Source organism: Erpetoichthys calabaricus, chromosome 1 (genome assembly GCF_900747795.2).
Source record: "Erpetoichthys calabaricus chromosome 1, fErpCal1.3, whole genome shotgun sequence".
In the NCBI taxonomy this organism is placed as follows: Eukaryota; Metazoa; Chordata; class Cladistia; order Polypteriformes; family Polypteridae; genus Erpetoichthys; species Erpetoichthys calabaricus.
The window spans coordinates 55,746,270-55,770,781 of record NC_041394.2 but is presented as its reverse complement, the minus strand read 5'-3'; the positions used below and the strand labels follow the sequence as shown (position 1 = coordinate 55,770,781).

General features: G+C 38.6%; 1 protein-coding gene across 1 annotated transcript in view; it reads left to right on the top strand.

The window, feature by feature from the left end:
• The window catches only part of npc1l1 (NPC1-like 1), a 45,755-nt gene extending 23,078 nt beyond the window's left edge, over nt 1-22,677 (top strand). The window contains exons 4-18 of the mRNA XM_028799976.2: nt 1,586-1,758; nt 2,534-2,662; nt 3,848-4,030; nt 5,383-5,497; nt 8,288-8,556; nt 9,603-9,692; nt 11,064-11,254; nt 11,536-11,651; nt 12,042-12,165; nt 13,408-13,463; nt 14,921-15,071; nt 15,263-15,494; nt 18,555-18,668; nt 19,070-19,232; nt 21,793-22,677. Coding sequence (XP_028655809.2) covers nt 1,586-1,758; nt 2,534-2,662; nt 3,848-4,030; nt 5,383-5,497; nt 8,288-8,556; nt 9,603-9,692; nt 11,064-11,254; nt 11,536-11,651; nt 12,042-12,165; nt 13,408-13,463; nt 14,921-15,071; nt 15,263-15,494; nt 18,555-18,668; nt 19,070-19,232; nt 21,793-22,004 — 2,318 coding nt within the window. The 3' untranslated portion in view covers nt 22,005-22,677. The remainder of the gene's footprint in view (nt 1-1,585; nt 1,759-2,533; nt 2,663-3,847; nt 4,031-5,382; nt 5,498-8,287; nt 8,557-9,602; nt 9,693-11,063; nt 11,255-11,535; nt 11,652-12,041; nt 12,166-13,407; nt 13,464-14,920; nt 15,072-15,262; nt 15,495-18,554; nt 18,669-19,069; nt 19,233-21,792) is intronic.
• Nucleotides 22,678-24,512: the final 1,835 nt, after the last annotated feature.

Genomic DNA, 24,512 nt, shown 5'->3' with positions numbered 1-24,512 from the left:
TATCAATGTACCCGAGAATATCCCACATTCACACAAGATGTCAGTTACAAACCGTCATTTAGAAGGAGTTAATGAACGTAGTGAAAAATAATTTTTGAGCTTCTTATAATGCGTCTAGTGTTCTCTATGACTATTCCACACAATTATTTACACTGCCTTCTGCCAGGCCTGCCTGCTAATTGCACTTATCTAAGTGCTTCTGTAAATCATTGTCCACTAACGGTACAAAACTGACAACCATTCCCATTTACATGACGTGTGTTATTTCACTCTCTTTCCAATTAATATTTTATGAACTTTGCCAGCTGATAGTATTTTATATTTCTATCTAATAGTGACCTCTTAAGGTCAATAGCAATATTAAACATATAATGTCTCCAGACGATTCAAGGTTGAAATTTTTTTCAGGCTTGATTGTTGGATACAATTTAAAGACAGTAATGTTCTCTACCACCGTATACTGAATGCAAACGCCTGTATGTTCCGCAGGCCTGAAAAAAACATACTACAAATCCAACTGTCCACTGGCCAGTCTCTTACAAGTACTATAAAAGATTGCTGCAAGTGGCATACATCCATGACAACCCAAAGTAAAGAACATGACACTCCAAATCAATACTTACGAGGTGAGACACAAAAACAACCGGACTTGGGGCTTTCCTGATAAACCGTCTGGAGGTCGGCCAGACATGAATCGTAGGACTATATTGTGAATTTCCCCTTGGGATTAATAAAGTATCTATCTATCTATCTATCTATCTATCTATCTATCTATCTATCTATCTATCTATCTATCTATCTATCTATCTATCTATCTATATGCCCTCCTACACGCCCTGTCAAACCGCTGACCAGCTACGTATATCCTGTGAAGAGCCCAGTCGCTATTTGCACAACAATCGCTACACGAGTTGCTACGACAATGTCGGGTGAAAAAATTGAACAGCGAGACAAGACAGGACAACGCTCCCGTACACAACGCTCCCCCACACAATGCTGTTTCCATAAAGCAGTTTTTGACTGACAAAAACATTCCTGCCCTCGACCCTCCTCCCTATTTACCTGTTTTAGCTCCCTGTGATTTTTACTTGTTCCCAAACATCACAAGTGCCCTGATGGGAAAACATTTTTCTTCAATGGATGAAATGAAGACAGAAACGTCAAGCCAGCTGAAGAGCCTCAAGCCTGAAGACTTCCAGCACTGTTTCAATCAATGGAGCGGTGTAGAGATCAGGAGGGGAGGATATAGAAGGTGACAATGTTTAGAATGCTGTAATTCATCAATAAAATTTTTTTTTACCAATCTGGTTATCTACTGTATGTGTCTTATGTCCTTTCCTTATGTTTTTCCATCCATATGTATGCATCAACCAATTGGGAAAAAAGCATTTGTCTTTGTTCCAGAATATGATGACTGCAAAAAGAATGTGGCAGCTCTTGAACACCACTTTGTAAAACTTCTCCTAGTTCATCACCAGTTTTGCTCTCTTTGTGTTTATTTGGTTTTAAATGAGAAAAATCTTTCAATCTCCCTAGTTTGCCTTATTTTTTAATAATATTTCTTTATGTTTCTTTACTCCAAAAGACACTGATTACTTCATGGCACAAGCACTCATCCTCACATTTTCACTAAACAACTATCCTCGGGGAAACAAAAAGTTCAACATTGTTGAAAAATGGGAGCAGAAGTACTTAGAGATTATCCAGGAGTACCAGAAGAACCCTTCAACCAACTTCACACTGGCATATATGGCAGAGGTATGTTCTTCACCAAGAAAGAAAGACAGGAAATTATTTTGTGCTATTATTTGAGACCAGTAACGGCGTACTGTAATACACTTGACTTGATCATTCCTAGTTTTCAGACTCTTTCTCTGTACGTTTAACATTCGTTTGCTCAGTTTGAGGCGCTTGCTCCTTTCTGAGCAGCTCTTCTTTTCTCCAATCTAGCTTAAGCTGGCACTTAAGTCTTCAATCTGCCTAAAGAATGATTTAAGATATGAAGAGGTAAGGGAAGTGACGTTGAAGGAGGTAGGGAATGAGATCGGTGCCCATACGCATGCGCCGCACGGCTGTGTGCTGCCGAGAGTTGATTCTACAATACAATAAATTAAAAGTAAAAAGAGTAATAAAAATCATCACCCAGATAGTAGATGTCACGTAGTATATGTGTACCAAATTTCAGGTCAATAGGTGAAACGGTTTGCGAGTCACAGGTGATTTAAAATTCTAGACAGACAAGTGAACAGCCACAGTAGCGTATTATATAAGAAGATAGTGAGTGACGATTGAAAAATTCATGCAACTGAGTCCCAATTAAAAAGGTATGATAACAAGAACACACTCCATCCTTCATTTAACAGCAGTCTTCTTCAAGGACACACAAGGGTCATTTCTGAATTTTGAACGAAGGCCAAAGGTAACCTCCAGACTGTGACAGGACCTGAAGGATGTCAGGATGCAAGATGGCATTTTAAGTCTGTAGCATCCATAAAGATGAACTAGTCCTAACACTTTTTTCCATTATCTATAGAGATCTCTAGAAGATGAAATCAACAGGACAACAGCAGAAGACATTCCAGTGTTTATGATCAGCTACATTGTAATCTTTATTTACATTGCTTTGGCTCTCGGGGAGTACTCTTCATGTAAACGTGTGCTGGTGAGTTGAGAGAGAAGGGCTTTGACTCATCTTTCTGTCAATGATATGTTTTAATATTCCTAAAGTGTTTTGGTTACACTGTTTGTAAAATGTGCATTTTTAGACTGGTAACTGACTTGTAGTACAGTATATTAATGAAATCACAGGATCTATTAGGTGGGCTTTGGTGATGAACAAGTGAAAGAAAGTTATGTTACATATTGAATAACACAATTGAGAAGTAATATCTGTAATACTGTTAGCAGTTTTGGTCTCCATGTTACATGAAAGTGTTTTCATTACCACAGAAGGTCAAGAGAAGAGTTACTAAGCTAACCTTAGGACTGTAATGTGTGAGCTAGAAGAACAGATTTAAAAAGAAACAACAGTTCAGTCTTCATTAACTGAAAGTAAAAAGATACGCGTTAAAAGTGTTGAAATATATCATGTCCACAAGTAATAGCCAGTAGTATACAATACTTTCTCATATTGAGAAATAAGATATACAGTATGAAGCATGAAAGTTCAATATTGAGAACCCTAACGTTTTGAACTGACCTTATGTTAGCCAACAGGATTTAATAAGATATAAAGAATTAAATGGTCTGTTCTTGCAAAAACCTTTCCTTGTGTTCTTATGATAGTCACACCACATGTGTCAGTGAGGCTGAGAAAGCAGCTCGCGAAAATCCAAGAATACAAGAGGCAGACAGAGCACTGCATTAAACTGTACAGAATGTATCAAAACGTATCATTCAGGTGAAATCATTAAACGATACCAAAACCCCAATATGTGAATAATTCCAAATTTAGAGGTAGAATTGCAATTTTATATATAAGGTAATGCAGTAGGATTGAATTTTAAGCAATTCCCTCAAGAACTGCTCTTAGCAGCTTCTCATAAAGGCGCAGTCCTACATTATTTTGCCTGAACTTTCTCCTTCTAGTTATTTTTGTCAGGGCAGTGTGCAGGTCAGACTAACCAGCACCCTTCTTTGTTTTCTGTCTATTTGCAAGCATCATTTATTCTATTTACAGTACATTGAATAAAAATCACTATACATAATGTCTGTTTATACACAGAACCATGAGAATAAATGTTTAATAGCTCAGACACAAAAGACTTACTAAATCTCTACAAACCACAAAAGTAATGCATGAGACCTGTTGGAAAACTGAACAGAGCTGACTTCTCTCCATTTTCAGATTGATTCAAAGATTGTTGTGGGACTTGGAGGAATCTTGGTGGTGGGGTGTGCTGTTCTGTCCTCCATGGGCTTCTATGCCTGGATTGGAATTCCGTCCTCACTCATTATCTTGGAAGTTGTGCCCTTTCTAGTGCTGGCAGTGGGAGCGGACAATGTCTTCATCTTTGTGCTGGAGCTGCAGGTAAATTCTATGATGTATGCCAACAGTAGCCATGTTCCTTTGAACCAAGCTCAGGACTTAAAGAGACGATCCAGTAACCTCCAACTATTTGACACATTTCTAACCCTTTTGCCTATTGTTATTTAGGAATAATGTGGAGGGTAAAGACCTAATAATTCATAATATAGTAAATGCTAATTCCTTTCACATCTTGCACCCTCTCTTTGGTCACATTCCTCCCACCTAAGAACACTTCCCCCTTCTGTACTTTTATGTTAGCATATTTATTTACCACTCTTCAATTCTGGCCACCAGGATGTATATTCCCTCCTGGTACCCCACCACACTCTCATGGTCTGTCATGGTCAGCATTTAACATGCAGAACATGGGAAACATCCCAGTGGGCATGAAAGGCAGGCCTGGTTCTAAATAGGGTGAGTAGACACTCCAGACACCGTCTTTCAGCCTGCATGATTGTCTGTGCCCGTGGATAAGTATAACAGTTTCATGCTTTAGAATCACAGGGCGTAGAACTATTCTCTGTCCCTGGCTCCCTTCTCACATCCCCAATACCACTATACATCTCAGCTGCCTGGTTAAGGATTCGCAAGGGGTCAGCAACTTCTAGAATATCAATAAGGGCAGATGGTAGTGTGTCCCAAACATGGTCAGTTCATTATCATTATAAGGGTTTATTGGTTAATTTTCGGTTTCACCAAGGTTAACCAGTTATCCCAGATCTTTTCTCCACAGTCCAGGGCATCCTTTGGGGTGAGACCTATTCTTTACATATCACCTCACACCACATTCAATCATGTCGTCATTGGCCTCCCTCTTGGCCTAATCCCTTTCACCTGTTTCTTGATGCACTTCTGTACTCATTCATACTCTGCCAGCATAATGCCCATTGCTTTCACACCATGTCATCACATTCTTCTTCCTCTAATTTGGTTACACTCCACACATCATTCTCATCTCCATCACTTCCTGCATTGCTTCATGTTCTGACTTGTCACTCCCATAGACCATATACTACTTTTAACACAGTTTAATTTCTCTTTAATGCCAGGGAGACTCCTTTAGAAGTCAGAATGGAGGACATGGTCCAATCGTTTTTACGTGAATTTCTCACACTGGCTATTGTTGCTGTTCCCACACCATTTTCTGCACCCTAAGTTACTTTCTGCATAACAACTCCTTTGTCGGTTACTAAATTTAGTTGCTATATTAGCTTTCTACATACCCCCATACACTTACTGCAAACGGTGCACATATTATTGCCTAATTTACTTCATTTTGAGCATTCTCTCTGTCTCATAACATGTCTTTGTTAAACACTGTGGTCACATGAATGTTTTTCTAACTGTTATAGAGAGATGAGAGAAAGCCAGGTGAGAAGACAGAGGAACAAATTGGAAGAGTGCTTGGCTCTGTAGCTCCCAGCATGCTCCTGTGCAGCCTGTCAGAGTCTGTATGCTTCTTTTTAGGTGAGTGGCCCTGCTGCTTAGCAGAAACTCCATGACAACATTTCAAAGATGCTGTCTAAGGGACACAGTAGAGAATTTTCACAGTGAATGTTGTAATCTAGATGTTCACTAACTGACTTAACTCTGGACACAGTGGACGAGTGCCAGGTTGCTACTGGGTGCATTAACAGCATCAGGATAGCACAGGACTGAGTAAACCTCTATAGCAGACCTCCAGTAAATAAAAAGACATATTCTAATAAGAAGAGAGCAACGTAAAATGTCAGAGTTGAAAGGTTGTGGCCCCTTTAGAAATAAGTGTTGCATCTTCTATTGTTTTCCCAGAAAGAGTACCTGCTCTGTGACGTGACAGGTATGTTTGTCTCAGGCTTCCAAAAACAACTAGGCTACACAAGTCAATAGACAGGGGTACCAGTACAGGGCAGAAGAAATTATGCCCTAGCATTGTCAGTTTATCAGTTTAAAAAATGTACTTAATTAGGTAATGCAAAATAATCATGAAATAGATTTGTTTATTTGTACAATGTGCCTGGCGTCAGTGTATGTCAACATCCATTAAAAACTGGTTGCGATTTGTATGTGTTTTAAGTTCTGTGCGAATACTTATATTTTCTGAGTCAAGGGCGCTGGCCAAATGGGGTGGAGTGGTGGCTCTGAGGCTAAGGATCTGCGCTGGTATCCTGAAGGTTGCCAGTTCGAATCCCCGTCACTGCCAAAAGAGATCCTACTCTGCTGGGCCCTTGAGCAAGACCCTTAACCTGTAATTGCACCCTGCGCTCTGACCCCAAGGGGTATGCGAAAACTAATAAATGCCTAATACAAGAAATTGTATAAGGCGAAATAAAGAACAAAAAAAAATGCAAGTGTATGTAAGTCCTTGATCTTTTTGCAAGCAGGTGACCTGAGGCTGTTCTTTAATTGGTTGCTTTCCAGTTTTTTATGGGGATGCAGCTCCCTGCACCCTGGGCACTTCCACATTTATTGGCAGCAAATTAGTTTTGTTTTATATTTTTTTAATCTAATGTGATTGGACAATTGTCGATGCACTGTTTCAGTTTCACATCAATGGTTTGCAGTTCACACCCACCATTAACGTAACTAGAGATGAGCGAGTGCAACTTTATGGAGATGGCAACTTCAAGTGGAAAAAAATGGGTTATTTCTTTAATAAAATAGCCGTTCATAAATTGTTCACTTGAAGAAAAAAGTAATATAAAAAAGCTTGAACTGGACCGACCTGACTTAAGAATTCAGCAGCAGGCAAGTGATCGAGGATGAGCTTACACACCGGCTTTTTCTGCTCTTGTGACAAACAAAAATGGTAACTGGATGTGGAATAAGTAATTCCTTTTTTTGTTTTCCGTTTGCTGTTTTGAAAATGATGGGGGTAGAAGTGTCCATAATTACACTGTAACTACTATGTAATTACAGTACCTGTATAAGTACAGTGTAACTACGAGTTATTACTCCGTACTTACTGTGTAATACAAAGTAACGCTATAGTTAATTACTCAATTGTCATTGCTTATTCCACAGTTTATATACAATATAATTGCCCAGACCAGATGTTCCCTGGTCTGGGCAATTGTAATGGAGAATTGCAATGATAACTGCATAGGTTTTTATGATATTTCAAGATCTTTTTTAAACAGTGAAAACACCTTTGCAAAACACTTATACCTCATGGATCCATTACCCTGAGATGGAATTCTGTCTGGAGATATGTGTGTAAAATTTGTACGTTCTACCCATGTCTCCCTATGTCTTCTTCATGGGTTTTACTGCCACATCCCAGGGACATATAGGTTGGCTTACGTGGCCATATGTGTGACAGCATGAGTGCTGGTATGTTTGTCAGTGGGCCTTGCAATGGGATGGCTCCACATCCTGGGCTGTTTCCTGCCTTGTGCCCAGTGATGCTTGGAATGGCTCTGTGACCCTGCGTACCTTGATTGAATGATACAAGTTTGGTAGTATTATGTTAGGGATGGGTATAATAATAGCCCAAAAAAATTCAACAATAAATAGTGTAACACAACTACAAGAATGTGACAAATGCTTGTTTAAACAAAACATGTCAAGGAGGTGCCCCTCTAGAATGTACAAATTTTACACACATATCCCCAGACAGAATTCCATCTCCATCCCTACGGTGGGCTGGCGCCCTGCCCGGGGTTTGTTTCCTGCCTTGCGCCCTGCGTTGGCTGGGATTGGCACCAGCAGACCCCCGTGACCCTGTAGATAGGATATAGTGGGTTGGATAATGGATGGAAGGAGAATTCCATCTCAGGAAAATGAATAAAGCACTACTCCAATGCTGCCATTTAAAAAAAAAAAAAAATGTAAGAATGTTTGTTATTTTTATTTAATTATTAAATATTATATTATTTAAATAATAATATGTCTTAAATTGTGAGTTTAGAACAAAAAATAAACAAAATGCAGAAAACAGGAAATAATAAACATCAGTACTGGAATCAACATACAGTACATGACACAGATTAGTGCATAATGGTGCGTCCCTAAGCTTGACCTCCTAGAATGCTTTTCTTATTGCTTGGCATAAGGTTTGTGACTTTTTCAGTCAAGCAGCCCTGAGTGGTAATTTGCTGTTTGACTGAACTGTGAATTTGAGGCCAGTGTCTGTTTGACTCGTTTCCTTTTACTCTCATAGGACATCTTTCCAGGACTGGAGGGCTTAACATACACATGCCTCCCTTCAGGGGCCATCCTCTTGGTGTTTGGTAAAACTGCTTGCGCAGGCTCAGGCTGTCCCTTTATGTCTTACAGGGGCACTCAGTACCATGCCAGCCGTGAAGACATTTGCTTTATATGCTGCTCTTGCAGTGTTATTTGACTTCCTCCTCCAAATGACTGCCTTTGTGGCACTGCTTTCTCTGGATGCAAAGCGGCAAGAAGCCATGCGTTATGATGTGGTCTGCTGCATCAGGGCCAAGAGTAAAACCAAACAGAAGAAAAAGAATGAAGGCTTTCTCATGCCATTCATGAAGAAGTACTATGCACCTTTTCTCTTGAACAACTGCACTCGGATTTTTGTGGTATGGAATCTCTGTGAGGTTATATGATGAGTAATGCAGTGCTAGTTTTAAAAGTGCTTGAGGGGATGGGTGTATCGCCATGAAACGTGAAGCACTTACCTCTTTGGGAATTTTTGTCCAAGAGTTGTATATGGCTACTTGTGGGGCCCACAGTATGTCAAGGTATTTTCAGGGTGGCTTTAAAGAATATGGATAGATAAACACCAGATACTCAAATACTAGGGTGGACGATATGATGCAGCTACATTGCAATGAGCCTGTGATGTTTAAAGGGGCCACTAGTGGTGAGTTAACTAGGAACTTTGGATTAGAGAACCATCAGAGAACACCAGAACACTTGAAGGGGAACACTCATCATTTTTCATGGTGTTTACAGAAAAAGTACTCTTTCATGTAGGAGTTGTGAAAAAGTCACACTGTGAAGTAATGCATCAGTTTTCATAAGAATTACCAGAAAAAGGCAGAGCAGTGACATCGCTAGACTAGTGCTGAGCAGGGTTAAGAACTCAATTCCAAATAGTCGACATGGCCTCGTAGACTGTGCCATCCATGGCCAGCATGCACACTAAACACTGCATTGATTCTTGGGTACTTCATCTTGTAATCTGTCCAAGTACTATATATTTGACAGATCTTTTTATTTTTTAAAAAGCTGCCTTAGGTTAAAAAGAAAAAAAAATGCAGTTGATATTGTTTAGAAGAACAGTAGCCTCCTTGCCTTAAAAAAGATGAAGAAACAGAGTTTAAAACACAAGCAAGAAAAATGTGTTTGGAATGCAAACCAGCAGACCAGCAATTATTTAAATGCTTCAATGTATACTCATAATATGTATAATAATCTGTATATTTTATGAAAATATACTACAATTTCCAAGATTTTCTGAAAAGGTGAATCAGTTTATGGAATCACAGACTGATTTCACAAGACTGTGGTTATTGTAGATCCTTCAGTCCCTGCTATGTTCTCCTAATTCTAAAGTACTGTATATGCTAACATACTGTATGTCTATGTGGGTGACATCATGTCCATTGTTTTGATTCCACAGATGATTATCTTTCTGTTCATGTTCTGTGCTGCATTCGTCCTGATGTTTAAGGTCAGAGTGGGTTTGGATCAAGAGTTGGCCATGCCAAAGGTGAGGTCATCAGCAAGACGTATCAAAACCCACCGTCTTTCTTTTAAAGTCCTAAGTAAAAAAGATTACAATATGCAAGCTTTCGAGGCAACTCATCTTGCCTGAAGAAGGGGCCTGAGTTGCCTCGAAAGCTTGCATATTGTAATCTTTTTAGTTAGCCAATAAAAGGTGTCATTTTGTTTGGCTTTTCTCTACATTCATAATGGCTAACACGGTACAACACCCTAGTACTACAGTTTTAAAGTCCTAAATATTTATGCTACATTTTGTGAACTTTTTAGCTCTGCTTTGACTGTCGCTGGTAGTGATCCTTTACTAGATATGTAGTCCTCTTCGGACCTCAATCAGAGAGTAAAAAAAACAAATTCCTATTATAATTGTAAATATTTAGACTTTAAACATTTCAATTGAAGCACATGTTTAATTATGTCACATATCTGACACAACTATTCTTATTTTTTTATGTATTTCTACCTCATGAAGTAAATCATTACATTTCTTATGAACACTTAAATTTAGGGCAACTTAAGCTAATTCAGACTTTACAGGTAGTTTTAAAAATATGAAACTATTGAAAGCTTGATTCTAATAACAAGGAATTCACTCAAAAACCTAATCAGTCCTTAAGACTAATAAGTGTACGGTGTCCACAACATTTCATAAAAATTGATCCATTTATTCTTAAGTTTCCAAATCCAAACATTTTTACTTTGGACACCTGGACATTCAGGCGCCTACACATCTTTCCAAAAATGGTCAAAACATGTCCCAGGGATATTCAAAATGTGTTCTTCCATTAAAAACCAGAAACAGATTTTTCATTAAAGCAATACTTCCTTCATATATGAAATACTGAGAAAGTGACATTTTTTTTTAAAAGTTAACAGGGTAAAAAAATACTCATACAGTTTTCGCAGACGTCATGGGTGGCATGGTGGCGCAGTGGGTAGCGCTGCTGCCTCGCAGTAAGGAGACCCAGGTTCACTTCCCGGGTCCTCCCTGCATGGAGTTTGCGTGGGTTTCCTCCGGGTACTCTGGCTTCCTCCCACAGTCCAAAGACATGCAGGTTAGGTGGATTGGCGATTCTAAATTGTCCCTGGTGTGTGCTTGGTGTGTGGGTTTGTTTGTGTGTGTCCTGCGGTGGGTTGGCACCCTGCCCGGGATTGGTTCTTGCCTTGTGCCCTGTGTTGGCTGGGATTGGCTCCAGCAGACCCCCGTGACCCTGTGTTTGGAAATAGCGGGTTGGAGAATGACTGACTGACTGACTGACTGACTGACAAACGTCATATAAGAGTTAAATAGGTCTGAACTGCAGTGTCAGTTGTGTTTAAAATGTAAAACCTTCTAACAATACGTCACCACTCTTTGCAGGACTCATACATGCTGACATACTTTGAATACCTGTACAAGTACTTTGAGGTGGGTGTCCCCACCTACTTTGTAACAACTGGAGGATATAATTTCTCGACCCTGCAAGGAATGAATGGAGTCTGTGCCAGTGTGGGCTGTGACAACAATTCACTCGTCCAAAAAATTCAGTATGCCACTGACTATCCTGAGCTGTAAGTAGTATTTTTCATTTCTTGGTGTGTCACTCAAAGTTTAGTATCTTTTTTGGAAGGAATTTAATATTGGAATATAGCATGTTACAAGACAGATTCCAACCCCTCACACAACTCCATCTTGGATAAGCAGGTTCAGTAAATGGATGGATGCCTTTTTAGGACTTGAGCTTTTGTTTAAGATCACAGAACTGAAATAACTGAGGCACCATTTTCAGGGTCTGCTGTCAGAACCCTGAGACATGTGCAAATTCAATTAATATTAATTCATATTTTGACAGATCATACCTGAAAATTCCAGCTAACTCTTGGGTGGATGACTTTATTGACTGGCTGAATCCACTGAACGGCTGCTGCCGTCTCACCTCAAACGGAACCTTCTGCCCATCAACAACCAGTAAGAATAACATGGCTCTGTGCCTGACATTTACTCACATTCAGAGTCCTGCAGCACTCACTGCCTAATGAATGAATTGATCATAATAATAATAATAATAATTCATTACATTTATATAGCACTTTTCTCAGTACTCAAAGCACTATCCACACAGGGAGGAACCGGGAAGCGAACCCACAATCTTCCACAGTCTCCTTACTGCAAAGCAGTACGGACGATAATTAAATTAAGCTTCACTTATGGAAACTCCCGAGTGTGGTGATGGTACAAGACAGTGACTGCTGATTGATACATTTGACTTGACAAGACCCACTTGAACCAATGAGTTAAAGATGCTTGTATTTATGTTTTAATGTGTCTCTCAATTAAGTAATATATTTTCACTTGCAGCAAATGAAAAATGCAAAAAGTGCATGTACAATGTATTTGGAGAGGTTAGACCCAGTGTTGCACAGTTCAACAAATTCTTACCTTACTTTCTTCAGGACTATCCCAATATAATGTGCTCAAAAGGGTGAGTGTACTTTAAATAGTCACTATTTGTTTTGTTGCTAGCAGGACAAACACAATGTGAATTACAGAATAAGCAAGATTACAATATACAACCAATTATTCAGTAACAGCACAATGTAAAATAACAACAATTAAAACAGATATGCAGCACTGAAAAATACTGAGAGGTGTAATCCTGCCAAATTAGCATTAAATGTTAAACCAGGGATTGCCTGTTGTACGTCTTTCTTGTCCAACACGTCAATGACTACAGTTACTATCGGGTGATTCTGCACATCAGCTACATGTTAAAAACAGTGCATTCAAATGGTTTCAAATGTGGTTGATCCAGTTTTATAAACCCATTTCTTGACAGAAATCATGCTCCTGGCATATAGGACTTACAAATAATGTAAAATAAGCAGAGTACAACGTTTGAAATAAATAAAATAAAAACTGCAGAGCATTTAGGAATAATTCATTTTCAAAATCCTATTATTATAATGAAGGAGAATGCCTGTCCCGGGTCTCGTCTGGTGATGTCGGTATCAGAGAAAGAACCAACCGTGGTGTATACAGTCATATCAAAGCGAGCGAAGAATCACAAACCAGTATAAGTTCTTTAGAATATGACAGCAAACGTGCAGTTCTGGAGAAAGAAGAAATGGACATATACTTTCTATTTATAAAGTATGTTTCTCCATTCTGATGGCTGAAAGGTCACAAGGACAAGTTGATAATACGGCTTTGTTTATTAAACGAGTAGTATGGTTATATACATTATTAAAAATATGTTTTTGATCGCACATCTGAGTAATTTTTCTCATAGCCGATACCCAGAACAATCTATGATTGACTTTTAAATGGTCCTTGCCTCACTGACGCTGACAATTATACTGACTAAAGTAAGTCAGGAGATGTTGATAGACATGTAGTAAGCCTCCAGCCACTTTTAATCAACACTTCCCAGATCAGATTCAGCCTTCTCTGATCCGATCTCACCTCAGTCAAGTTTGTCGTTATCTGTCCCAGGATTCCCACATTTGATAAATTATTGAATCCACACACACATACAGTACATTGCGTATGTTTGTGTGAGGTCTTGATGAGTACTCTTATGTGAGTGAACAGGCAAACATTCTTATCAGCTCCTTTCATTAAATACCATGAATGATGCAAACATAATTGTTAAATTTTACATTTGCCTTATTGTTGATGTATCATGATGGTTGCCAACCAAATCATTTTTTTTTTGTGTTTATAGGGGCCTGGGAGCATATGACAAGGCAGTTATAATTGGAAATGATGGAGAAATAATGGGTAAGGAAAACATGCATTACTGAGAAAAAAAGGCATCAACAAAAAAATTCTCCAGATGTACTGTACAGTATTCTGTAAAAGATTAAGTGGGAATATCTGATTTTAGCTAAATCACTGCACACATATACTGTATGTATGTGTATGCATGTATATATACAGTACTTGAGTCTTTTAACTTCTTTACTTTCAGTGTGGAAACAACCTATAACCTTTAAAAGTTAAGTCGAAGTTAACACAAACTCACGGCTAAAAAAAATACTTCTTTCCCAGTGTGGCCCTGAATTCACAGATGCATCACCCATATGGTTCTTTTAGAAGTTAGCTTCTTCGCCTTCACTACACAGGCTCTGGAAACCCGTAACCCTTCTTCTGTTCTTTTTCGGGTTTTTTGTGGTGGCAATCACCACCTGATCAAAGCACCATGATGTCCCTACATTGATGGATTAAAGGTCAGAAGTCCACATGATCCTCATCATCAAGTTCTTCCATGAGAACCATGAATACAATGAGGACTGATTGAGGTCATTTATGTTAGGTAGAATGGCTAGAGGGGCTGGGTGGTCTCATGGCCTCGGAACCCCTGCAGATTTTATTTTTTTCTCCAGCCGTCTGGAGTTTTTTTTTTTGTTTTTTTCTGTCCTCCCTGGCCATCGGACCTTACTTTTATTCTATGTTAATTAGTGTTCCCTAATTTTAATTCTTACTAATTTTGACTTTTTCATCTTTCTTTATCATGTAAAGCACTTTGAGCTATATTATTTGTATGAAAATGTGCTATAGAAATAAATGTTGTTGTACAGAACTAAGCGGGTTAGAAAGTGACTGACAGATGTTCACCACAACTGGCTCACTTCTCCTCACTTAACATATTTTTCACTGTTTCCTTCTTACTTCTCCTAGCCATCCCACATGCCTGTAAAGTGAGCCATTATTTTCTATGGTCACAGCTTTAGGATAATTATAGTCAGGATTGTGATAGTCATTTATGACTTATTTTTACATTTATTTCCACATTCATTCCAGAATTATTGATTTCTCTATGAGGTTCTGGTACCAGCTGCCCACAGTGCCCTCTGGTTTCTGTAGCAGGACAAACATTTAAAGGAATAGGCATCTGCAAGAATTCAATATAAAAACTAATGAATGTTTAGCCAAAATTAATCAAACAACTTTTTGGAATTAAAAAATAAACATGATACTGGAAGCTTTGTATTTTATATCTTTGAGGAATGAGTTGGGGTTCAATTAAGTTCAGAGGATAAAGTACTTACCAATAAACTATTATGCTTGTACAGTATAAACTCTGAAAGTTTAGAAGCACAGAAACAAAATAATTTTTAGAAAGTAAACTAATGGTTATTGACATGCTACAGTCATCTGCCCATTTCAATGGGCTTCATGATATCTTTCTATTCATTTGTTGTAAAAGTAAAGCCACTGCTGGTATTTCTTTGCAGCCTCTCGGTTCATGGCTTACCACACCCCTCTGACCAATTCAGAAGAGTTCACAGCCGCACTGCAGAGTGCAAGGGAGCTGGCTGACAATATCACTAAAAGCATGCGGAAGGTTCCTGGCACTGATCCCAATTTTCAGGTCTTCCCTTACACGTAAGCAATTGCTGCTCTGTAAAACTAAGAAAGACCAGTTTTGTCATCGTTATAACAGTTTTGTGTAACAGCAAAACCATTTGATTACTTTTTCTTTATTTAATAACTGGTTCTTTCTTTCAGAATTCATACTCCAAGATTCCGGATTCCTTTTGTTTACCATGATTTTCTTAACTTTTGTTCTCTTGCAGGATTACCTATGTCTATTACGAACAATACCTCACCATTGTGTGGGAAGGGCTCTTCAACTTATTTCTCTGCCTTCTCCCAACCTTTGTGGTGTGTTGTATCCTGTTGGGCATGGATGTGCGGTCTGGATTCCTTAACCTTCTCACAATTGTTATGATCATTGTAGATACAGTTGGGGTCATGACATTGTGGAGCATTGACTACAATGCTGTATCTCTCATCAACCTAGTCACAGTAAGTACAGGACGTTTTTATTTATTAAAATGAATTTTGTAACTAAAATTTCTTTCACTTTACGTTTATCACATTTGACTAGTTCACTTGGCATGGTGGCTATGCAGCACTAAAGCTCTAGATCCCTTAGTTTGAATCTCAGTCCAGTCACCATCTTGTCTTTACTAGATTAAAAAAATAACTGAAATACACACTGTTTTATTACAACTCAAGACATGAGCTGGAGAGACAAATTAAGGTGGTACAAAGAGCCAGTATGAGTTAAAGATTGTAAACACTCACTTTGAAAAGAGGTTTGGGAGGAGAACACTAATTGATGATATTATAATGAAAACGTAGTCAAGAGTTGAGCTAAGCATACAGGTGCTGGTCATAAAATTAGAATATCATGACAAAGTTGATTTATTTCAGTAATTCCATTCAAAAAGTGAAACTTGTATATTAGATTCATTCATTACACACAGACTGATGTATTTCAAATGTTTATTTCTTTTAATGTTGATGATTATAACTGACAACTAATGAAAGTCCCAAATTCAGTATCTCGGAAAATTAGAATATCAATTAAGACCAATGCAAAAAAAGGATTTTTAGAAATGTTGGCCAACTGAAAGGTATGAACATGAAAAGTATGAGCATGTACAGCACTCAATATTTAGTTGGGGCTCCTTTGGCCTGGATTACTGCAGCAATGCGGCGTGGCATGGAGTCGATCAGTCTGTGGCACTGCTCAGGTGTTATGAGAGCCCATGTTGCTCTGATAGTGGCCTTCAGCTCTTCTGAATTGTTGGGTCTGGCATATTGCATCTTCCTCTTCACAATACCCCATAGATTTTCTAAGGGGTTAAGGTCAGGCAAGTTTGCTGGCCAATCAAGAACAGGGATACCATGGTCCTTAAACCAGGTACTGGTAGCTTTGGCACTGTGTGCAGGTGCCAGGTCCTGTTGGAAAATGAAATCTGCATCTCCATAAAGTTCGTCAGCAGCAGGAAGCATGAAGTGCTCTAAAACTTCCTGGTAGACGGCTGCGTTGACCTTGGACCTCAGAAAACACAATGGACCAACACCAGCAGATGACATGGCACCCCAAACCATCACTGACTGTGGAAACTTTACACTGGACCTCACGCAGCGTGGATTCTGTGCCTCTCCTCTCTTCCTCCAGACTCTGGGACCTTGATTTCCAAAGGAAATGCAAAATTTACTTTCATCAGAAAGCAGCAGTCCACTCCTTTTTGTCTTTAGCCCAGGCGAGACGCTTCTGACGCTGTCTCTTGTTCAAGAGTGGCTTGACACAAGGAATGCGACAGCTGAAACCCAAGTCTTGCATACGTCTGTGCGTAGTGGTTCTTGAAGCACTGACTCCAGCTGCAGTCCACTCTTTGTGAATCTCCCACACATTTTTGAATGGGTTTTGTTTCACAATCCTCTCCAGGGTGCGGTTATCCCTATTGCTTGTACACTTTTTTCTACCACATCTTGTCCTTCCCTTCGCCTCTGTATTAATGTGCTTGGACACAGAGCTCTGTGAACAGCCAGCCTCTTTAGCAATGACCTTTTGTGTCTTGCCCTCCTTGTGCAAGGTGTCAATGGTCGTCTTTTGGACAACTGTCAAGTCAGCAGTCTTCCCCTTGATTGTGTAGCCTACAGAAGTAGACTGAGAGACCATTTAAAGGCTTTTGCAGGTGTTTTGAGTTAATTAGCTGATTAGAGTGTGGCACCAGGCGTCTTCAATATTGAACCTTTTCACAATATTCTAATTTTCCGAGATACTGAATTTGGGACTTTCATTAGTTGTCAGTTATAATCATCAAAATTAAAAGAAATAAACATTTGAAATACATCAGTCTGTGTGTAATGAATGAATCAAATATACAAGTTTCACTTTTTGAATGGAATTACAGAAATAAATCAACTTTGTCATGATATTCTAATTTTGTGACCAGCACCTGTATGTGAAACCCAGCCTTTCAAAGTAGTACAGTAATAACACATCATAGAGTATAAGTAGCAGATCGAAAAAAGCAAGGTGAAAGCTAGGAAAGGTGAGAAGAGAACACCACCAACTGAAAGGATTAGATTATGGAATCTAAAATAACAGAACAGGAACTAGAGGAGGAATTGGAAATAGGCTGGCAGAAACAGAGGAACTGAGCAAACAGGATTTGAAAGTTTGGTGGAGCTGATGGACAAAAATGGTAAGGAATGTGGGAGCAGCTAAATGTGAAAGAAGATAAGGTAAAAGACTGCCAGTGGACTGAAGATAGAAAAAGCTGTAAAATAAAAGAAGAGGAAGTTAAAGAAGTGAATGAAATGAAGGAAAACCTCACATAAAGAAGTATGTGAACAGGAAAGGAGAAATGTAAAGAGAGTGGTAATAAAAGAAATGCAAAAAAAACTATGAAAGGATGATATGAAGAATTAAATGCTGAGCACAGTGTCAGCAGCAGGATTTGAAAACACAACCTTGCGGTTTGAAGTCCAAAGTCTTAACCACCATACCACACTGCCGGCTACCCATTAACCTTATGCTTAGTTTATTTTCTATATTATTTATAGTTGCTATTGCTTTGCAAAAATTAGCTGAATAGAATCTGTGTTGGGCAGAGTGGTCTTTTCATCATCCATCCATCCATTTTCCAACCCGCTGAATCCGAACACAGGGTCACGGGGGTCTGCTGGAGCCAATCCCAGCCAACACAGGGCACAAGGCAGGGAACAATAATTGTTCTAATGTGCCTTGTTTTTTTTTTGTTTTTTTAAGCATTGTCTCCACCAATGGAAGCCCATTAACTCCTTGATATTCAAAACTTAATTAATATACAATGTATACTTTGTATAACTGGTACAAATTAAGAGGTTGTGCTTAATATAATAATTCTAAACTGTCAAACTGTTCAAAATATATTTTTTTACCCATTTGTCCTAATGTAGAATGTAAATACTGAACTCTTGTGCGGGAACTTGGAGTGACATGGCACCTCATTTGTTATTGTAGAATTCTATTTTATCCAGTGACAATATAACTTTATAATGCAGATTGTTTGCTCTTGTTGACAGGCTGTGGGCATCTCTGTTGAGTTTGTTTCTCACTTGACTCGCTCCTTTGCTATCAGCACACAGCCCACCCGGGTAGAAAGAGCAAAAGAGGCCACGGCAAAAATGGGCAGCGCAGTGAGTATCAGTGCACACAAACAGTCATTTGTATTATTGTTTCATATGCTTTATAATTTGGTTCCTCAACAAAATTACTAAATATGTTATTTAAAATCTATAACATACAATAAAAGTAGTATTTCAGCAGCAATGAGAAGCTTGAGCATTACTCTAATATAACACGCAATATGGAACCAGCACATAAATAAATCATTATTCTGCTTTTCTTTTTCTCCACAATAAAACTTGGCGCCCTGAGATTAGTAAAGCAGGACCACAGTTAGAGCTTCCTTGCCTTAAACTAAAGTAGAAGAGAGGTAACTAGGCTGTATTCTGGTGGGGGGACATGTCCACTGTCAAATATTTGACTTTTCTTAATAATAGTATGCAATAACCCAGCATTAATGCTTATCTTTTAGGTGTTTGCTGGAGTTGCCATGACCAATCTCCCAGGAATTATAGTGCTGGCATTTGCAAAGGCACAGCTGATCCAGATTTTCTTTTTCCGACTAAACCTGATCATCACTCTGCTAGGAATGGCACATGGTCTGATCTTCCTCCCTGTGTTACTAAGTTATTTTGGTAAGGAATACGTTTTAAACAGGCTTGAAATCATCATAAATGTTAGTGTATTCATTTAGAAGCATGTTTACCATTTGTACTGTTTTAGAAATGGAAAGTTGTTTTAGCTAAATAATATATCTTTATAGGTCAGTGGATCTGCTTTTGGTACCAGTTTAGCCAGACCTTCTCACTTTATGTAATATCTATAGATTTGTGGTGCTGTGTCAAGTGGATTCACTTAATAAATGTCTGGCATAATAGCCTTAGTAGTGGTGGGAGAAAATAAAATGGCACAGAGTAGCACTACAGAACCTTTCATTAAGAAATTTAACTGATAAAACGCATTGAGGTTTTTTTATTTGCATTCTAAAGTTTGCATTGATCTCCTCTCTAACATGACAATGAAAACTGCATGCAAACCATTTTCTTTCATTGCTGTTAAGAGGAGAGAGGCCTACTGCTATCATTGGTATGGCTGCAGACATTCGGATACAAAATGCTGGCTGTGTTTGAGTTCAATATTTGGATTCATGTCAGTTTCCATATAAACTTGCTATAAATCATACCATCTGCAGTCACTGTCATATTAAGTAAGCAGTCAGACAACACCACACACATAAGGCTCGCCTCATAAGCCAGGACTTTACTTAACCAGTGTAGGCAGCAAAAGTGAATATTTCCAGTCATGCTGTTGAGATACTTCACTTAAATGACCACAGTTAAAAAAGAAAGGCATCAGCGCAATTAAATTGATTAAGAGCTTGTTTTTTTATTGTTTGAGTGAGAAGAATAAACTTTTACTTCAATCCAATAAGAAAGACACCTAACTTAATTATATTAATGAATCAAACTGTAATACTTAATATACAGTATTGCAAAATATAATTTAAAAAAAAAATCAAATTACAAGCATATCCTGACCTGTGATGTTAATACTTTTTTATAGTATTCTTAGCAATGCCCTCTCACTCACTTCTGCTGATCGCCCCCCCGTAGATATCTAAAGCTACACCCATACTGCTGGTTTTATTTAAACTGCAGATGTCAGCCTCCCTTTCTGCATTTTGCTCACACTGCCCATCTCTTTCAAAGCCCTCACTAACTCAGCATTGTAATATGAACAGCTGGAAATGAGAAGTTTTAAACACTCACATTCGAATCGCACTCTGATTGGTTTGTGCTTATTTCGTGGCCCTTCCCTGATTGGGTCCTGCTCATTACAACATCTCACTCCCAGATTTGTCACCGTTTACAAGATGAAGGAAAAAACACACACACATTCCAACACAGTAGACACACAAGAGTTGCTTTCCATGGTGCCTGTTGTGTTGCTTACCTGTATGCAAATAAATTGTGTTTTGTACAGTTTGGATGCCGCATACATGGGCCACAGGAAAACAATTTACCAGTTGCTATATTTTTCCAGTGATACATGCTTGCCCAGTGTAGGCGATTGTCTATGTCATATGTGTTTGTTTTCGTGCACAGGGATATTTTCATAAATGATAGTGTGAATGGAGGTCATTTTCATTTAAAAATACCATTGTTAAAGAAAAACAGCAGTGTGGATGTAATCTAAGAGAGAACATGCATTTGATGTCCCCATATCTCTCTTCTAAAAAAGGCCCTATGACCAGGATAGTTGAAAACAGAAAACTAACCTCCGCCTAAGATTAACCAGTAACAGAGATACGAAAGTACAGTATAGACAAATACAACTCAAGCAATGTTAAAAAACACCAATCTGTCTTCCCTTTGCCATACAGTTTATATTTTCCCTTCCAACGCTCAAGGCTGTTTTTAAATTAGTCATTAAAATGTCTGACTCTGCTAAAGACAGGTTTGAATGGCAGGAAGTACGTTTCTGTGCTGAAGAGATGTTTCAGTTTTGCTTTTTTGTTTTGACTTTGCAATCCCTACCCAGCTTTCACCACAATACACATCCGCACCAGCCACTGGGGGCAGCATCGTCCGTAAATGACGATAGGAGTGGACGGCCTTAAAGAACCCAAACCAGGGATCAGTGCAGTTACCAGTTTGGTTGTTTTTGTTTTGCTATGAAAAATATAAAGCTGTAACATTTTTAGAAAATATTTTATAAATTGTATATTAAAAGTATTAAGCAAAAGAAGATTAAGAGGAGACATGATTGAAGTGCTTAAAATTATGAAGGGAATTAGTACAGTGGATCGAGGCTGTTATTTTAAAATGAGTTCATCAAGAACATGTGGACACAGCTGGAAACTTGTTAAGGGTAAATTTTGCACAAACATTAGGAAGTTTTTCTTTGCACAGAGAACCACAGACACTTGGACTAAAGAGTAGACAGTTGGTCTTTCAAAACTGGAATCAGTGGATAGGTGGATAGGACTGGTGAGCTTTATTGGGCTGAATGGCCTTTTCTCATCTAGACTGTTCTAATGTCTTACTCTGTAGCTTGTGCAGTTATCCTAAATTTCCATTTATTTCCTAAACTATACCTTGCCTTCAGCAACAAATCCCAGCTAGTGACAAGTTTTAAATTCACCTGTGCTTGTGTTATATTACTAAATTAACTTTTGTCTAATTTTCTATTTAGGACCAAATATCAATAACTCCGTATGGCACAAGAAGAAAGAGGTTTCACATGAGGGGCACTTTGTGGATGGAGCTGTGCATGAAACTAGTGCTGGTTATGGGAATGGTACCTTCACGCAATATCCGGAAAATGTTCTACCCAATAAATCCAATTTAAATGGCTCAATAAGCAAAAGCAAGCAAGTAAACCCGATAAAAACCAGCGCCTGTTAGTGGTTCCTTGATAACTGCAACCAAACCAAGTTTGAATCCAGAATGCTGCCATTAGCCATTCACTCTTATAAACCAATATAAAGTGAACTTGATGCTATGGAATTAAACCCATAGATTGTCCACCAGCTTGTCACAAGATGTTTTTAGGATCCAAGACAAAGACTATAGTAACACGCCTTGGAAAATCCCTCACAGAAAACGATAAAAGGCCATTTGTGTTAACATCTCAAATGCTGTGAATTTCGCCAACTCCCAGAGTCCACAGCACAGCATTTACAAGCGGAGTCGATACTTGGACTTACTGACTTGTCAAAAAAGGTTTAAACTTCTCAGTGGTCACTTGGCAATGGTCACATTGTTTGGGTAGCATAAAAAAACACATGCATTTATCTCAGGGAAATAAGTCTTGTGGTGAGGAGAGATGAGATGGATTAGTTCCATTAAAAAATAAAAAAAGTCCGTGACACTCCATGCCTTTCCAAGAAACTGTCAGTGTAAATACAGACAACAGAACTGAAGGTGCACTTTACGAGAAGCCAGAGCAGTCCTCATTGTTATGTAAATGAATGAATGTCAGTATTGAAATATTTAAAATGCTTTAACAAGACCAGACTTGAAGTTCTTAATGTTATGTTACCATTATACAAATTAAAGGCTTGTTTTTACTGAAAAACTCTCGAGTGTAATATCTTTTATCATCTCCATTAATTTCATGTTATTTTCACCAGCTGATTACCCTAAAAAATGATTAACATTGTCATCTGCAGTAGTTTTCCCAAATGTTTTGTTTCAAGGTTCTTTATAGAGTATTGGCAGTACGCACATTCAGCAGAGCATTCTGTACATCAAAGTGTGCAGCTATGGGGCTTGGGGAGCCTTTGGAATTTCGGATCACAGGTAAAATTATTTAGGCAAGCTAACCAGTGGCCATATACTGCTGTGAAGCCGTGTGCTTAATAATGTGCTTTCCTTCTACAACCTCAAACACGTTTTACTCATCTATTTATAAAATTCAGACTAATGACCACTCATTTTTAGTGTCTTCCCCCCTCCACCCCCTTCAGCTCCTTTACAATTGTTCCATTTCTTATTTTTAATCTCGTTTTAGAACAATGAACTCGCAGAAGTGCAGATGACAGCCCAAGTTACAGTTCACCATAAATCAAGCAAAACCCATGCAGCTTAAAACCAAACATTAAAGGAAATGACATCTCTTCCATTAGCAGCAGTAACAGTAGTATTTGGGGGGATTTCACCCCAGTTAAAAATTGTAGATGTCTTTTATAGATTTACGGAGGCTGGATGTGAATCTGGCAACAGAATTGCTCTGTCACATTGAGGTTTGAGAGACAAAGGTTTAAAGTGAAAAAACACCAAGTAATGTATTTTGAAAATTAGACTTGGAAAAAACACAACTGTTTTAAATACAACTAACAAGTTAACAGGCATCTGCTAACATGGCCTCCCTCCACTTTCAACTGTGCTGCCTCTCCATTTGAGCGATGTCCTGCTGAAAGCTCTCCCTGATCACCAGTGACCGTCTCAAACTCCCACTGCGAGCGCAAGAAATGGTCTGTTAAAGACTCGCTGCACCCCAGTGCTAAGGAGGAAGACAGGAGCTCCCCACCCATCTTATTGCACTTTCCGCCTTTGTATTCCCAAGAATATTGGAGCACGTGACTTTTTTTCCTTCAATAAAGAACAGTGCGTATTCTTTTACCAATTGATTGCCTGTCCCCTTGGTATCAACCCAACGTTGCGTATTTCTGTAAAATAACATTCAATCAGCAATAAAGTGGCACCTTTGTAACATTCTAAGTATAAATTTCTGGCTATTTTCAAGGAATAAAAAGAGAAAAAAATATATTTTGAAAGCAAAAAATGTATTAAAATAAAAAAAAAAAGGCTGGGTTGTTTCTACCTCAACTAACAGTAAGAATAAGAAGACTGCCATTGTCCGTTTAAAATATACTTCATATAATACTGTAAGCATATTTATGTTCTAAAAAATTTAAAAAAAAAAAACATTTTCAAAACACAATCTGAAATCTCATGGAAACAGTTTGGGTGGAGAAATTCCAATTTTGGAAATGGATTCAGCACATCAGAAACTGTAAAGAAAAACAATTTTCCTTCAAGGAAGAATTTCGGTGTAAGTGGCGAGAAATTAGGAAAGTTGCTGGAATTAAACTCTACAGCCCCCCAGGGTTTGAGTTTGACAGCCGAGCACTACAAGCTCTGGAGTTTACAGAGAGTTGACGGAAGACCAAAAAAATAGAGGATGACCGCTCTGTGGGCGATTAGTCAGACAGGATAGGGAGAAGCGGCAACGAGGACACAAACACTCAGACAGAAGCTCTTTACAACAAGGGCATCACTAAATGAACAACACGTCACCCCACAACTTCAGTTTGCTTCAATGGCCTGCGCTGTCCCTAGGATGTCAATCCTGCAGTGGTGGAATTGGAGGTTGACAGTGTGGAAGTGTGGCTCAAAAAATGTGGCAGA